A 15,394-nucleotide genomic window follows, 5' to 3' on the forward strand; every position below is an offset into this window, starting at 1 on the left:
GCAGTGCGATAACATGAAATAAACAACGACCTTATATGGTCATGGGTGTTGTTTCGACTCGGGTCAGCTTCATCCACTGCTATTCTCGAGTAACTGTTTAACACCGAACACAGCAATGCTTCACCTTCACGTGTTCACGGAGAGGAGGATAACGACTGAGAGGCAGGAATTTGGACAATAGTTGCTGCAAGTCTTTTATAACCGACCAATCGATGTGCGAGAAGGCGGGACTTACAGAAAGGGGTTAAAACAACGCCAACATGCACATATGTGATGCAGTATTAGACCATAAACACATCATAATGAAACTAAAGCTGAATCCCAGACATTTTCTCAAATTTAGATGCTTTTTTAAGGTCCGAGGACATGTCCCGGGAAAAGAGGACATATGGCCCCCTAACAAAAACATTTCAGAGAACAATTTGTGTTCATTTCTACCAATTAACTTTGCCTGAAATGTATTAATGCCTGCATCAATCGGTTGTTCACGTGAGTCACAACTGGCGAGAGAGAACCAGAACTATAATCAAGCAGCTGTCTGTATTGTGTTTTGTCAAAAGATTAATTTCTTTGGTTTTAAATGAATAAAATTGTAATCCTGATAATATTCTAGTTTTTTTACTGAATGTACCTGTAATCTGATGACTTTGTTTTATGACATAACTGTAACGGAATACCAGTGTTTTATATCCTGAATACGTAACGCCATCCCATGTATTCTGTTACTCCCCAAACCTGTGTGTGTGTGTTTGTGTGTATATATATATATATATATATATATATATATATATATATATATATATATATATATATATATATATATATATATATATATATATAATGTATAGAGAGTTTGCGCTTATGTCTATCCATATATACGTATTTATAGATCCTGTATATACTCTTTATATATCCTGGTATTGTTCTTCTCATTTAACTCTTCTTTCTTTTCTTTTTGTCTTTTTTTGGCTGCTGCTGTAACACCCTAATTTCTCCATCTGGGGATTAATAAAGTATTATCTTATTTTATCTTATATATATAAAGTTTGTGTGACCTTCACACCCAAATGTGCTTGTTGACAAATATTTTATTTCTGTATATTTTTGTGTTGCATAAAAATGAAATCATAATTAAATGTAAACCGATCATTATCTCTGGTTTTTAGGTGACTCGTTGTGTGATTTCCCGCCTGCACCGCTGTATTACGGGATTTTGGGAAAACCGGTCTATCTGCACATCCCGATTCCCTCAAACACACACCACTTCTGCCTGAAGAAGGACAATAATATTATATTACAAGGTAAAAGAGAAGATCATATGCTCCATAAAGTTTATAAAAACGGTGTTGAGTTGTTCAGCAGTGGATCAGTGAAGATCAGCCACTGTGTGAAAAACCACTCAGGAGAATATCAGTGGGAAACGTTCCACTCTGATGGAAAAGTGCAGTGTGACGTCACCTTCATGCTCCAGATTCACAGTAAGTTCAGTGACAAGAATTAAATAACTCTTTAGAGAATATCAGATTTCCCTCACTGTCTGAGTCTAATCTACACTTTGTTCTTATTGTGTGTGTGATGTTATTAAACACTCTTTTAAAAACTCTATTCAAAGCTAACAGGCTCCAGAGCTTATAAACAAAAATCAATAAGAAAATCTGATGCATCAACATTATTTACAGATTCTGTAACTGACAGACAGAACATTACATAGAGCCGAGACTAATTAGCTCAGCTTCAGCAAATAAGCAACCATGCTAACAGCTAGCTAATGTCTGCAGAGGAGACTCAGCTAAAGATATTGTGAGAAATGCTGAACAACATTTGCACAAGCTAATGACTTTTAGTGTCTTTTAAAGTTATATGCTTTAAACGGAGGATGGAGTACTGAGGGATACCGCAGAACAAATTATAAAGAGAAGTTTTACACAGATAATTACACAAATTTTCTGGGTGCTGTGAACATTTTCATTCTGTCTGCATTATTTGGGAAAATATTTACATCTTGTCTACAGACAGATGATTATTTTGCAGCACAGAGTGGAAACACTAAAGACTTGTAGATTCTAATGTGCTAATATTTGGCTTAAATAGACGTATAAATTACAGATGAGTTCACAGAGAAGACTGACACCAATTCCTGTGCAGCCATGATGGTTTCTCCTGCCTCTCTGCACCCTCTAGCGGCCATGTGACAAATATCACTTCATAAATTTGTATCATAGAATTAGTGTATATTTAACTTTTTTTTTTTTAACTCTATTGGCCGTCAGTTTAATATTTACTTAAATCTGTATATAATGTTCAAAATGTAATAAGTTATTCATTATATTATTGTTATTATTCTTTATTATATTAAGACGTTTCCTCTTTCACATTCCCTCACACAGATCATCATCATCATCATCATCTCTCCAGTCCTGACCTTCACTCTCTCTGTCAGCCATCTGCTGAATCTCAACATTCTTCCAACAGCATGAATAAAAACAACGAGTCGTTATTAACACCAGACTGTTCTTCTACAAAGACCGCACTGAGAGAACAGATCTGTGGTCAGACACGTTCATCATCATCATCATCATCATCATCATCATCATCATAATAATAATAATAATAATAATAATAATAATAATATTTACACCACAGTGCTGCTGTTGAGTTCTGGACTGTGATTGGTCAGAAGGTGCTGATTAGTTTTCTATAACAGCGGCTCTGACAGTAGTGCAGGTTTATATTAATGCACTCGTTCTAATACGTTATCGTTTTTCTTGTAACAGATGCTTCACTAATAATAAACCAATTTAAAAATACATTTAATTGCTGATATGCGAGTAGAAATGTGTTTATGTAACGTTTATGGAAGGAGTCTCCAGTGTCACTGCTTGTTAGCCTACATTAAATGTAACTATAAATGGTTAAACATATGTGTCATTCTTTAATAAATAATAGATTGTAATTGTTGGTAAGTTGCTGTGGTGTAAGAGGAATAAAACACTTTTGGACATGCTGTTAAAGGAAAATAATCAGCACCCTGTTGTGTTTAATTCCATGAGAGAGAATTCCAGATTATACTAGAATTGGGTGAAACAAACTTTTTTCCTTTCATGAAATTTTTGAGTTAAAGTGTGAGATGAACATCCACTCTTTCACATTCTGATGCGTTCCCTGTAGAAATATTTGGTTTTGTTGTGTGTGTAGTGGACAGTAAAGTTTTCCTGTTGCTGTGTGGAGCGATGGCAGTGTTCCTCACACTCATCACTGCAGTGTGCTGCCTCACCATCACGCTGAAGACCACATCACAACCCTGTGATCATTCCCCTGGTCAGACTTCATTTTATCTGCTTTATGCAATTGGTTATTTAAGTTGAGCATAATAAAGTCATTTAAACCAGGTTTATAAAGATATTTATTCATGATTTGGATGAGATAGACTTGTAGCTGCACTGAAAAACTAAAGTCTCCAATCAGCTCTTCTCTAATTTTCACTTTTCTCTCTTATTCTGTTTGTGAAAGACTTCATTCCCAAAGTCGACATCTTATACGCAGAAGTGGACGTTCGTAGCGAAAGAATGAGAAAGAGGAAAGAAGCTGAAACTCTGGAGAGTGAGACAGCGATTTACTCCGAGGTGGCACAGGAAATTAACTGGGAGACAGGGAATCAAACTTTCACCACATACAGACTGAATTAAATTAACCGAGTCCATTATTCTGCTCAGGAATGCTTCTGATTTACCTGTGTTGCTAAGCAGTACCCAAAGGGGTGCCAAAACCTTTTAACATGCTTTATATATAATTTTTTGTTGTTGCATTTTTTTTCAATCTGTTAAATACATTCAGCAAATAAATAGTAATACATTTGCAGGAATACATCTGAAGCGATGAAGCGTGATTTCCTTCTGTGGGTGTCATTGCATTAAAGGTGCCAAAACTTTTACACACAACGGTATATAATATTTACCTGCTCCAGTTCCAGTCTTCTTTATCTGCAGAATAATTATTCATCAGCTCCAACTGTACATCTTATTGTAACTCCGCCCCCTCTTAATGTTCACTCTGCAGCTCCACCAGCAGGAGGCGACACTGCGCTGTTTCTAACAAACACTCACTTCAATTACGCAACTTCACAGTGACTCACACACAGGGTTTAATCACCTAGTGCACTACAGAGGAACCGCACTGACACTGCGTACACCCTGTGTAGAGAGCCTGTGTACTGAACACAAAACTATGAGTTCTGTTAAAAGAATATTTTATTTAATAATGAACAAATGATAGATAGACCAAGAAACTGAAATAAATAATAACTATAAATAAACCTGAAAGTTTAAAGTTTATGATAAAAGGATGCTTTTACCTTACTATGAGCAAAGAAAGAGGCAGAGAGGCAGACAGACAGAGACAAAGACAGACAGAAAGAGAGAGATTGAGAGATAGACAGTCTGTCTCAGTCCCAAACACGGTTTTCTGTCTCTTAATTCTTTCTCGTCCAAGTTCCAGGAAACGTGTCATGGACGAAGCACAGCTGCTCTCCACATTCCTGTGTGTGTGTGTGTGTGTGTGCGTGTGTGCATTCCTGCTCTCCCCTTTTTAACTCTACACACAGTTTGGATGTGTTCCAAATCACACCGAATTGCTGTGTGGTCGTTACACACAGCAATACATTATCTTTATTAAATAAAAGACAAGTCACACGTTTTATCTGTTTACAGTTACATTTAATGTTGTATGAATGTCAGTGACGCGTTAGTTCCTTCCTGCTGGATCTAGTGTCAGAGCTGCTGTTATGGAGAATTCCTCCTGACCAATCAGAATGCAGAGCTCAGTCACAGCGCCGTGATGTAAACGGCTGAGAAATTATATTAGAGAACAAATGGTTTACTGGAGCTATGTAGCTAATGCTAACAAAACTTCCGACTTTAGGAATAAAAAACAACAAGAGCTGAGAGCGGTGGAGGAAAGAAACGAACGAGGGATCTGGTGGACTGCGGGAGAACCACCTCAGGATCAAACTTCTACATCGAGTTCCTCCAGAACACGTCATTACACGTCGTAAAATTCATTCTTAATGTTCATAACACACATGTATCAACAGGTTCAACACTGAAACTACACACACACACACACACACACACACACACACTGCTGAGGAAATGAACATCTCACTTCTAAACACTGATCTGAAAACTTTATTCACCATCTCTCACATTGTACACACACACACACGCACATACACGCACACACACACACACACACACACACAGAGTACAACTGTATTAATGTGCTCATTATGTCTCCCAATCATTATTCCTATCGTTATTAGAAGTTAACGATAATGACACACTGTAATTATAATGAAGTAATAAAAATAAACTTGTGGTGCTTTTTTAAAGAAAAGAAAAATCATCCATAAATGTATAAATCTAGATGATGTAATAATTATGTAAATTACATAAAATGATGTAAACAAGTGTGGAACTGCGGTGTACCAGTACATTGTTGAGTAAACACTCTCGCTATGTCGTGATATCGCTAACAAATTTTTCTCAACATTAAACAAAAATATTTCTTTATGTCCAGTAAACAAAGTCATTTTACGTAAACAAAGTTACGTTATATACGTTATAGACCAAACTAACTTTCATTTTCTCAACTACACACAGAGTTAATATTGACTTGATTATCACTGGATAAAGTTTTAGGGATTGCGTAGTTCTGTAGTCTTTCACAGGTTTATCCGTTTTGACGTTTCCACGGTGATGTGGAGGCTCAGATAAGACAGTTCATCATCACCAGTCTTCTAGAGTAAAAGATTTCCTCTCGTCTCGTCTCGAGCCATTCTGTCTCAGATGTCTGAGATAAAAACCCTGCTGTGTTCGAGATCAGAATAAAACTCTGACCACAGATTGGACCGTCGTCTGTTCTCTCAGACTCTGAAGCTGTGAAAGAGGAATCTTTGATAGAACTGAGTTGTTGTTTTTTTGTCTTCTAATGATTCATCAGTGTGTGTGTGTGTGTGTGTGTGTTTGGATTTCTCAGAAACAAAGGCTGCTTTCACAAAATTCTTGATCAGAAGCCTTCAGTAACTCTACTGCTGAGAAACTTGTGTGTTAGAGAGGAAGACCACGCCCATATAAAGAGCAAAACCATGCCCACAGAATGAGAAATGTCACACCTGCAGAATAATAAATGCCACGCCCACGGAATGAGAAATGCCACTCCCACAGAATGAGAAATGTCACACCAGCAGAATAAGAAATGACACACCCAAGGAATGAGAAATGCCACACCCACAGAATGAAAAATGCCACATCTACAGAATGAAAAGTGCCATGACCAGTGAATGAAAAATGCCATGCATAAAGATTGAAAAATGCCATGCCCACAGAATGAGAAATGCCACACCCACAGAAAGAAAAATGCCACACCCATGGAATGAGAAATGCCACACCCATGGAATAAGAAATGTCACACAGAATGATAAATGTCACACCTACAGAATGAAAAATGTCACACCTACAGAATGAAAAATACCACACCTAGAGAATGAAAAATGCCACGCCTACAGAATGAAAAATACCACAGCTACAGAATGAGAAATGCCACACCTACAGAATAAAAAATGCCACACCCACATGATATCACCACACTAGGGAATACTGGTCAAGTGTTCTCTCCTCTTTTTGCTTCCTCTCTCTTTATAAAGGCATTGTGATGAAGAGTTCACGACTCCATCACTGCCTCGTGTTCTGTTTCTTATCGTCTTTACATCGCAGTGTATATGAGAGAAACTAAACCCTTTTACTTTCACCCACATTTGAACCGATGTGATGTCTGAGAGCTGGGATCCTCCATGTGTCACTTTCTGTGACTTTTAAAGCATATAAAGTTCATGCTTCTGTTTTACAAAACTGATTAAACACAAACTGCTGTCTTGCGTGTTTTGATGTGCGTGTGCGATGATTAAGTGGTTCACATGATGCTAAACTGGAATCTAGCTTTCATTACTAGCAACATTATACTCGTAGCTCAAGCGCAAGTCTAAAGAAGTAAACTTATTTGGAATGAAGCCTGACCTGGAACTTTAAGCAATAAGGCTAAAAAGATTAAAAGATTTTTTTTCTAAAAACTGAAGTGTACTTTGCAGAACCTGCCCTCGTCTCTCTTCAGGGTTCCTCATCAAAACATTTAGACTTTTTACACACTGATTTCTTACACTTTCAGTTTTCCTGCTAATGTTTAAAGGTTAGTTTAAACAAGGAACTCTTAAAAGTTCTGTGCGGCACAAGAGGGTTTCCTTTTCAGAAAATGTTCCAAGTAGAACCTCTGTAGGAAACATTTGTTCAGAGAAAAAGGAAACTAGAACCTTTAGAACATTTGATTCTATATGAATTTTATATTAATGCTGTTCCAGGTCTGCTTTTAAAAGGCGCCCTTTGGGTTCTTCTCTCTTTTATGAAGTGTTTGTAGAGTGGTGTGATGTCTCGGTGCGAAGGTTCCGGATCTCTTCATATTCTACTGGCCAGGATCTTTTTGTTGAGTTTCTTAAAGAATGATTGGACATTGCAGAGCCTGCACTTCATCCTCTTCCGGTTCCTTCCTCGTCTGTAGTAGACTCCCTCCCAATTCACCTCGTTCTCCTCGTCCTTCACCCACGGTCTCCAGGCCCCACCATTGTGCTGTGGATCGGCGCGCGGGTCGTCGGGCGGGTACCGGACCGCCGTGGCTGTGCTGTTGTAGAAGGCCAGGCGCTGGAGGAGCTTCTTCACCACGTCGGGTCGGTTCTCCGCTAGGTCGTTTCTCTCGCACGGATCTGCCGTGATGTTAAAGAGCCAAATCGACTTCTTTTCCTTGTCCACGTTCCCTCGTTCCAGGTTCCACCATCCAGTCGGGAAGCTGGTTAACACCTGAGGAGGGATCCAGTCTCCGTGACCTGGATCTCCGGTCAGAAGCTTCCAGTCTCCGACTCTTATGGCCGCCTGGACTGCCGTATCCCACAATCCCTTGCCTTCCTGCAGTGACCCTAAACCGCGCCGATGCAGAGGATCGATGTTGTGTAAGATTTCAAACCTGGGAGATGCTTTATTCTCACTGATAATGGGCCAAACGTCAAAACCGTCCAATTTCTCATTCTGTGAAATGTTTCCTCCGGCCAACCGTACGAGAGTCGGGAACCAATCCGTGATGTGGATTAGTGCTTTGCTAATCCTGCGCTTGTATCGTATTAGCGGGCTGTGCACAAACCCCACCGCTCTGACTCCGCCCTCCCAGTAAGTCCCCTTGCGCCCTCTTAAGGGCCAGTTGCTCCCTCCGGTGAACGGCTGCGCTCCGTTATCTGTGGAAAAAATTATGACAGAGTTGCGATAGTAGCCGTATTTGCGTAGCGCATACGTGATGTTGTGCACTGCCTCGTCCACAATGGAGATTGTCGCTGCGTATTTCCTGCGTGGGACGTTCCCCATGGCGCGATACGGATAAATATAGGATTTGGGCGGTTTTAAAGGAGCATGAGCCGCCTGAAGGGACAGGAAGATGAATATTGGCTGAGACGGATCGTGTGTTGCTAAAATCTTGCGCACTCTCTGAGTGTACAGGTGAGTTGAGTATTTTCCCGCTTTGCTCCACGCTAACGAGTCGCCGTCGTGCAGGTCAAAGCCGCACAGAGATTTCCCATCGCACGAGTAGAACGTGTAATAATCTACGCTTCCCGTCAGCGAGCCAAAGAAGGTGTGGAAGCCATGGCGCGTCGGGAGGCAGCGTTTACGGTAGAAGCCTAGGTGCCATTTTCCCACCATGTGGGTGGAGTAACCGGCTTCCTGAAGACGCTGTGGCAGTGTGGACACGTTCAACGGGATGCAGCTCGGCTGGCGGGGGCGGATGATCGAGTGCTGGAGACCCGTGTGGATCTGATACCTGCACAGAAATACAGTCAGTCACTGTTAGCATGCTAACGGCTGTAAGAGCTGTCAGAAAGCTAAGCCGTGAATAAAGTTACCTGCCCGTGATGAGCTGGCTGCGTGACGGCGTGCACAGCGGCTGCACATAATAATTCTCCAGTCGCACACCTTCAGCCGCCAGCTTGTCCAGGGTGGGGGTGTGCAGCTCAGCGCTGTGGTAGCCAACATCGTTAAAGCCCTGATCATCAGTCAGGATGAAGATGATATGAGGAGGAGGTCTGGGTTTAAACACGCCGCCGAAACGATCCGAGTCACTCTCCACCTGATTGGGCTTCATCCAGTCCCATAGAGCTCCGCCCAGATCCAATATAACAAACAGAACACACAGAAACAACATGGCTGCAGGGGGGCGTGAGCGGGGCGTAAGGGAAATCACACACGTCCATAGAGATGAGAATGTACAGTGAGGAACATGGGACGAGTTAAAGGTCTGAAAGGCATTCGAGCTTTTCTCTGTCCTCTAAAATCCACTTCTTTTATTGCCATGACATCTTGTGTTGGTTCATGAAGATGTCTGTGAGTTAAATCCAGCGTCCTTCTAATCCAGAAAGCATAAAAACAACTTCCTGACATGGACGCAGTGACTCAGTGGTTAAGGATCTGGGCTCTAGACCAGAAGGTGATGAGTTCAAATCCCAGCACCAAGCTACTACTGCTGTGTGAAAGTTGTTTAGTCCTCAGCTGCCGAATCGTGTCCTGTCTCTCCAAACTGAGTGAACATGCAGGACTGAAAACACATTTATACTAAAGCTATCCTTCATCAATGGAACACCAACACTCTGCTTTTAAAAAAAGAAAGAAAAAAAAAGAAGAAGGAAAATAACAGATAAAGCAAGCAGCTCACTCCACTCTCATTCCAGAATAGGTGAAAAAGTGGTGACCAAAGTAGAAATGAAGCTTTACTCTAACGCACAGCGGTCATTCCTCTGAGTTTCTGCTGTTTCCACAGGTTTTGAGTCTCATCCAACTTCTCCAACTTCAGCTCTGACGTGAGAAACTCAGGGTTGCCAGATCTGCATGAAAAATACCCCAATTACAAAATCTAGATCAGCAGTGTTCAGCTGAAATGTGAGAAAGTCCAGTTAATTCCTTCTTATTACTTTCTTTTTAAAACGTACCTTTTAATGCATTACCCATTAATGAGTAAATAATAGTGTTTTTTCTTTCACTCTTCTGCTTCATGCTAATAATGTCGACTCCGATCGCTCCTCCAGATATTTTCCAAATTAATTCAGTTGTCATTTAATCCAGCATGACTCTAGGAGAAAGCAGTTACTAAAGACTCTCATGCTAACGAACGAGGCCTTTCTTTTGTATTAAATGTAAAAATCGCTCTCTCCTCCAGCTGTTGTATTCTAATGCACACCTCTGAGACACATCTGTATTGAGTTTGAGACTGAAAATAAACACACACGTCTCTCTCCAATCGCCTATACACATTCTGCTTACATCTTTCAGGACTTCACTAATCAGACCAGTGAGAGGAAAAGAAATTAAAATCTTCCCTTTCTGACCTCTCAAACTCTCTCTGTAGCTGGTCTCAGCTCTGATGAGCTTGCTTTTGTTAAATAATTTAAGGAACAACAATTTATGTAATTGCATAAACTGAAGACGAAGATGTGCTACAGAAGCCGCTCTGGATCGTGTTTATAGTCGCTGAACTCCACATAGTTTTCATTGGTTCTGCTTAAGCATGTTTTATGTGTTTGCTTCATCACTGATCCAGATCTGCGTTCACCCCAGTGTCACTCGTGGACATGGAGCGAGCGTTCTGCTGTCACTTGTCTGCGTGTACCATCTATCCAGCGACCAAAATGTAGCCTGCGGCACACGATTTACTATAGTATACGACTTATTTGTATTTAAAATGTACTTAAAATTAAATTTAAGTGAAAAAAAGTTTGAAAATTGGTAGTTTGAAGTAGCCTACGCTACGTCTCAGGCTTCGTTTTTATTTATTTATTTAACCTTTATTTAACCAGGAAAGGCTGTTGAGATTACAAATCTGTTTTTCAATAGTGTACTGGCCAAGATATGCAGCAGAAAGTCATTTCACAGTTACAGACAACATAAAACAAATAAAAAATACAAAATAAATTACACTGAAAAAAACTAACAAAAGTTAAAAACATTGACAGGACAAGAAATCTGTCTACAAAAACTTTCATCAATTAAAAACTTAGTGTTTGCTAGCAGTGCAAGCTAACTGTACTAGCTACAAACACTCACCAGAGGCACTGCTATATACTTATATATCTATTTATATCTTATTCTCACAAGTGAAACAGAAATTAAATATCACACTAATCAGTGAGGAAATTGGTTGATTTTTAGCAACACAAGCTACCTGTTCTAGCTACAAACACTCTCCAGAGACACCAACTATCTTTTTTGTTTTCTTCTAAGCTTTATTTTTCTTCATAAAGTCTCTGTACACATTTAACGAGAGGTCGTAGATTACAGAAGAAACCAACGTTATTATTACAATTATTATTCAGTTATATTTTTTATTTCGTTACAGAAGATAACTGCAGGTAGGGATTGAAGCTGAGAGAGGGAATGAAAGAATGCTATAAAACTACATTTTGCGCATCAAGTGCATAATATAGCTATAAAACCTCATTTCTATTTATAAGTCACTGGTTTTGCGCTTAAAAGAAATAAACAATCTCCATTTTGCAGTTAATTGCTGTTTATATCAACCGAATACATTCCAAGAAAACCGAGGACCTGGCAACAGCATACAGCGCGCGCGCACTGTATCTTTCATACATACTGTCGCGAGCTGGTGGTTGTGTCCGTAGCCACGCCCCCTCCTCCTCGCATTTTTCTGGTCAAAGCCGTATATGGCGTGGAGAATTAAACTTTCCGCGCGTTTATAACTGCAGTTACGGTTCCTGATCTGCTTCACCTCGCAGAAATCCTCAGTGCAAAGGTTTACACACCCTCATGGTGCTAGATTTAGATTTGGAGGATATATCAGACTCGGGGCATCATCAAACCTTTCTCTAATTTTCACTTTTCGTTTTAATTCCTCCAGAAAGATAAAAAAAAAATAATAATAATAATAATAATAAAGAACACTCGGATTTGTAGAACACACGCCGGAAGTCTGGAGCAGAACAGCCGGACATCTGTACTGAAACAGATCGCGTATTTAGTGTTAAACAGCTCATCACGAAAAAGCGGTGTGCGCTTTCCCTAGCGGCCACTAAGTGTACTGCAGTCACGAATACTGAAGAATAAAATAATGACATCATAAAGAAGCTTTAATGAGACCCATTTATTAAACACACACACACACAGAGAAAGGTGAGATTAGAGGAAGGTGAAGAACACGTCTCAGACTTTCACACTGACAGCATGCTCCAGAACTTTAGCCACCTGATCAGCGCTCATGCTGTCCAGAGGAACACTCTGCTCTTTACCCAGTGCTGGAACAATCACAACACAGAGCAGTTATTACATCTCATTTACATTACACAAACACAGTTTATATTCCTATATTAGCCCCTGAATGTGTGTATAAACAGCTTTAGCTGGATTACTGAGAGAGCTGGATTAGAATGTTGATTATTTGAGATGATCCAGGATTTATCCTTTCTGTAAATCTGTTAGAAGTCTCAAACCTTCTCAGGAGCAGATTATTCAGTGTACAGATGACTTAAACAAATTTATACAAGTTTTAAATAAACACAGAACCATGTGTTTGATGTATTAATAATTCTATTTTATTTATATGGTTAATACGGTTACTAAAAGAAGGTCGGGTTCATCTAAAGTAAACGTGTGGAGTAAATATGTCTGATTCTGTGACTGGACACACGTGTGACTCGAGTTAGTACGAGGATGTGAGACAGGCCGTTGCAGTAGGAGTCTATACTCTACACTGATAGTTTACATATTCTTATTATTAATCTATTCAATTCAATTTAATTATCATCTGCATGGTTTGTTTACACAAAAAATTCATTAAATAAATAAAATATAAAGGCCACAATTTTATTCATTGCAGGACTCAAAATAACAAACTGAGTCTGAAGTGTAATAACTCCCTGACTCGGACTACTGCAGCCACATTACACCGACACACACACATCTTTCACAAAAAAATAAACTCTATCCTTCTCTCCAGGCTTCTGCCAATCACTGACTGATCAGAGTTTTGAGAACCGATATCTCTCCACACTATGATACCAAACGTATGTGCACCCCTGACCAGCACACCCATACGTGCTTCTTCTCCAAACTGTTAACATAAAGTATAAACCGCACAGTTGTATAGAGCGTCTCTGTACTCTGTAGCTTTACAGTTTCCCTTCACTAGAACTAAGAATCCCAAACACTGTTCCAACATGATGTCCCTGTGCACAAAGCGAGCTCCATGAAGACGTGGTGTGTGAAGGTTGGAAGAAGGTAGAATAACTCGAGTGTCCTGCACAGAGCCCTGACCTCAACCCCACTGAACACCTTTGAGATGAACTGGAGTCTCCTCACCATCATAAAATCAGCACCTAAACTCAACTTCACTAACGCTCTTGTAGCTGAATGAACATGAATCCCCACGGCCACGCCCCAAAATCTAGTGGAAAGCCTTCCCAGAAGAGTGGAGCACATTATAACAGCAAAGAAGGAAAAAATCTGGAATGAGATGGTCAGGGGTGCATATAGTTTTGGCCATATAGTGTGTATATATCTGCTCTTTCCAGGCAACGCAGGAGTGAGTATGTGTGTGTGTGTGTGTGTGTGTGTGTGTGTGTGTGTGTGTGTGTGCGCAGAGTCGTGTGATGACTCAATGATTCAGCTCACCGTATCTCACCCACAGTCGGGGCTGAACAGCAGAACATTCTCTGATCAGGATGGGAAACTCAGGATTCGCCTTCTTCAGGGTCACATAGTGCTGCTGTACAAAATCCCTTCTCTCACACACACACACACACACACACACACACACACACACACACACACACACAGTTACAGCAGATTTGTTTTATTCTGGACATAATTTGTTATTTATTTACTTGGTTAATTATCATTACTGAATTCTTGACCATGATGATTATTATTGATTATTATTAATAATCATTAATAATTATTTGACACTTATTTTGAAAGTTGTAGTTTTTGTCTCGAACACTCCTCGTAATTACTTTAATTCCCAGCAGCTGTAATTTTACAGTGTAAATAAATAACCAGTAAATTAGTCAACTAATGTATATAATTAATCATATTAAAGCCATTTCTGACTGTGTTTTTATCCTGCAGAAAATATCCTGCCGAAAATATCCTGTCGCAGCTAATACCGAATGAAACTGATTGAAATTATATAACTCGTTGTAATTCTCCGTGTTTTATGGTGTTATGATGTAAGTAAGTAAGTAAGTAAGTAAATAAATAAATAAATAAATAAATGTCCAGTGAACAGCAGGAAACAAGCTGTGTGTTGTAAAGGCTATTGTTACTTAGCTAGTGCTAACTCAGCGTTAGCGTTTATGAACAGTAGAATAATGTTAATAAACTCTTGATTAAACTCTGTATTCAGCTCTTTACCTCGCTCCCTGACTGCCAGCTGAAGTCTGACAGAAATGAAGACGAATTTCGCGGAGGTTTTTACTGAGATTAGAGCCAATCGCTCGCACTGCGGACGCCGCCATCTTACTGTCCGACCTTCCCGGAGCTGCTTCTTCTTCTGTGGTGTTTGTGTTCGGAGGATAATAAACCGCCACAACGCCACCTAGCGACCACCCCACACATTACACCCTGAAACTCTAACACTAATTTCAGTGTTAAATTCAACGATATGAAGATTTGAAAATAAACAATCAAATCCTAATCTAATCTAAATCAAACCTTTTATAATACTTCAAATACCCGTTTACCCATCTACTGAATTCAATCAATGTAAAAAAAAAACTGTCACTGTGATTTGAATACGGAACATATAGAGTTTTTATGTGCCTTTTTTGCTTAGTATATTATTTTAATGACTAATACCAGACAATGCGTTTAAATGTCCACTTTAATTTAGAAACTTATATTTAAAAAATGAAGCTCATAATTATTGTCCTAAACATTTTAATGAGCATGATAATGTTGTGGGGAAAAATGTTATATAAATAATTTCTTCAAATCCACTATTTCTGGTGTTCAGAAAAAGAAGGTACTTTTCGCCCTTTCAATTTAATATTTTATGCAAATCATAATTTAATATAAAGTAAATAAAATTGCTAAATACTACATAAGATAAATACATACAAATGATTACTAATTATAAGAAAAGAAACTATGTTAAACGGTGAGCTCACCAGGAGGCAGTGTTGACTTTAAAATCGGCTCAAAATATCTCCACTATGACAGAATATTTGTTTGTTCTAAAAATGATTTTTCTTTTCTTGTAGCGGTTTGTCTCCCGACATTGTTCCGTTTCGGACTGCGCATGTGCA

The 15,394-nt window shown here is 39.4% G+C and overlaps 3 protein-coding genes across 5 annotated transcripts in view; 1 reads left to right on the top strand and 2 right to left on the bottom strand.

The window, feature by feature from the left end:
- LOC108278861 (uncharacterized) overlaps positions 1–4,061 on the top strand; it is a 5,813-nt gene extending 1,752 nt beyond the window's left edge. The window contains exons 3-6 of the mRNA XM_017492513.3: positions 1,167–1,478; positions 2,388–2,549; positions 3,196–3,318; positions 3,511–4,061. Coding sequence (XP_017348002.1) covers positions 1,167–1,478; positions 2,388–2,549; positions 3,196–3,318; positions 3,511–3,686 — 773 coding nt within the window. The 3' untranslated portion in view covers positions 3,687–4,061. The remainder of the gene's footprint in view (positions 1–1,166; positions 1,479–2,387; positions 2,550–3,195; positions 3,319–3,510) is intronic.
- Positions 4,062–5,167: 1,106 nt separating this feature from the next.
- On the bottom strand, positions 5,168–10,451 carry arsib (arylsulfatase family, member Ib). 2 transcript variants are annotated; one of them, XM_047161946.2, is made up of 3 exons: positions 9,865–10,451; positions 8,990–9,730; positions 5,168–8,907 (listed from the first exon to the last, which is right to left on the bottom strand). In XM_047161946.2, the coding sequence occupies exons 2-3, from the start codon at positions 9,286–9,288 to the stop codon at positions 7,503–7,505; spliced, it is 1,704 nt and encodes a 567-aa protein (XP_047017902.1). In that variant the 5' UTR covers positions 9,289–9,730; positions 9,865–10,451; the 3' UTR covers positions 5,168–7,502. The 2 variants fall into 2 exon arrangements, with proteins under 2 accessions (XP_047017902.1, XP_053543610.1); XM_053687635.1 differs by having other exon boundaries at positions 8,990–10,451.
- Positions 10,452–12,214: 1,763 nt separating this feature from the next.
- ndufa2 (NADH:ubiquinone oxidoreductase subunit A2) lies at positions 12,215–15,394 on the bottom strand. Of its 2 annotated transcripts, XM_017491801.3 has the most exons (4): positions 15,257–15,394; positions 14,502–14,685; positions 13,761–13,867; positions 12,215–12,385 (listed from the first exon to the last, which is right to left on the bottom strand). In XM_017491801.3, exons 2-4 carry the CDS (start codon positions 14,603–14,605, stop codon positions 12,294–12,296), a joined length of 303 nt encoding a protein of 100 aa, XP_017347290.1. In that variant the 5' UTR covers positions 14,606–14,685; positions 15,257–15,394; the 3' UTR covers positions 12,215–12,293.

The sequence above is a fragment of the Ictalurus punctatus genome, chromosome 18, assembly GCF_001660625.3.
Source record: "Ictalurus punctatus breed USDA103 chromosome 18, Coco_2.0, whole genome shotgun sequence".
In the NCBI taxonomy this organism is placed as follows: domain Eukaryota; kingdom Metazoa; phylum Chordata; class Actinopteri; order Siluriformes; family Ictaluridae; genus Ictalurus; species Ictalurus punctatus.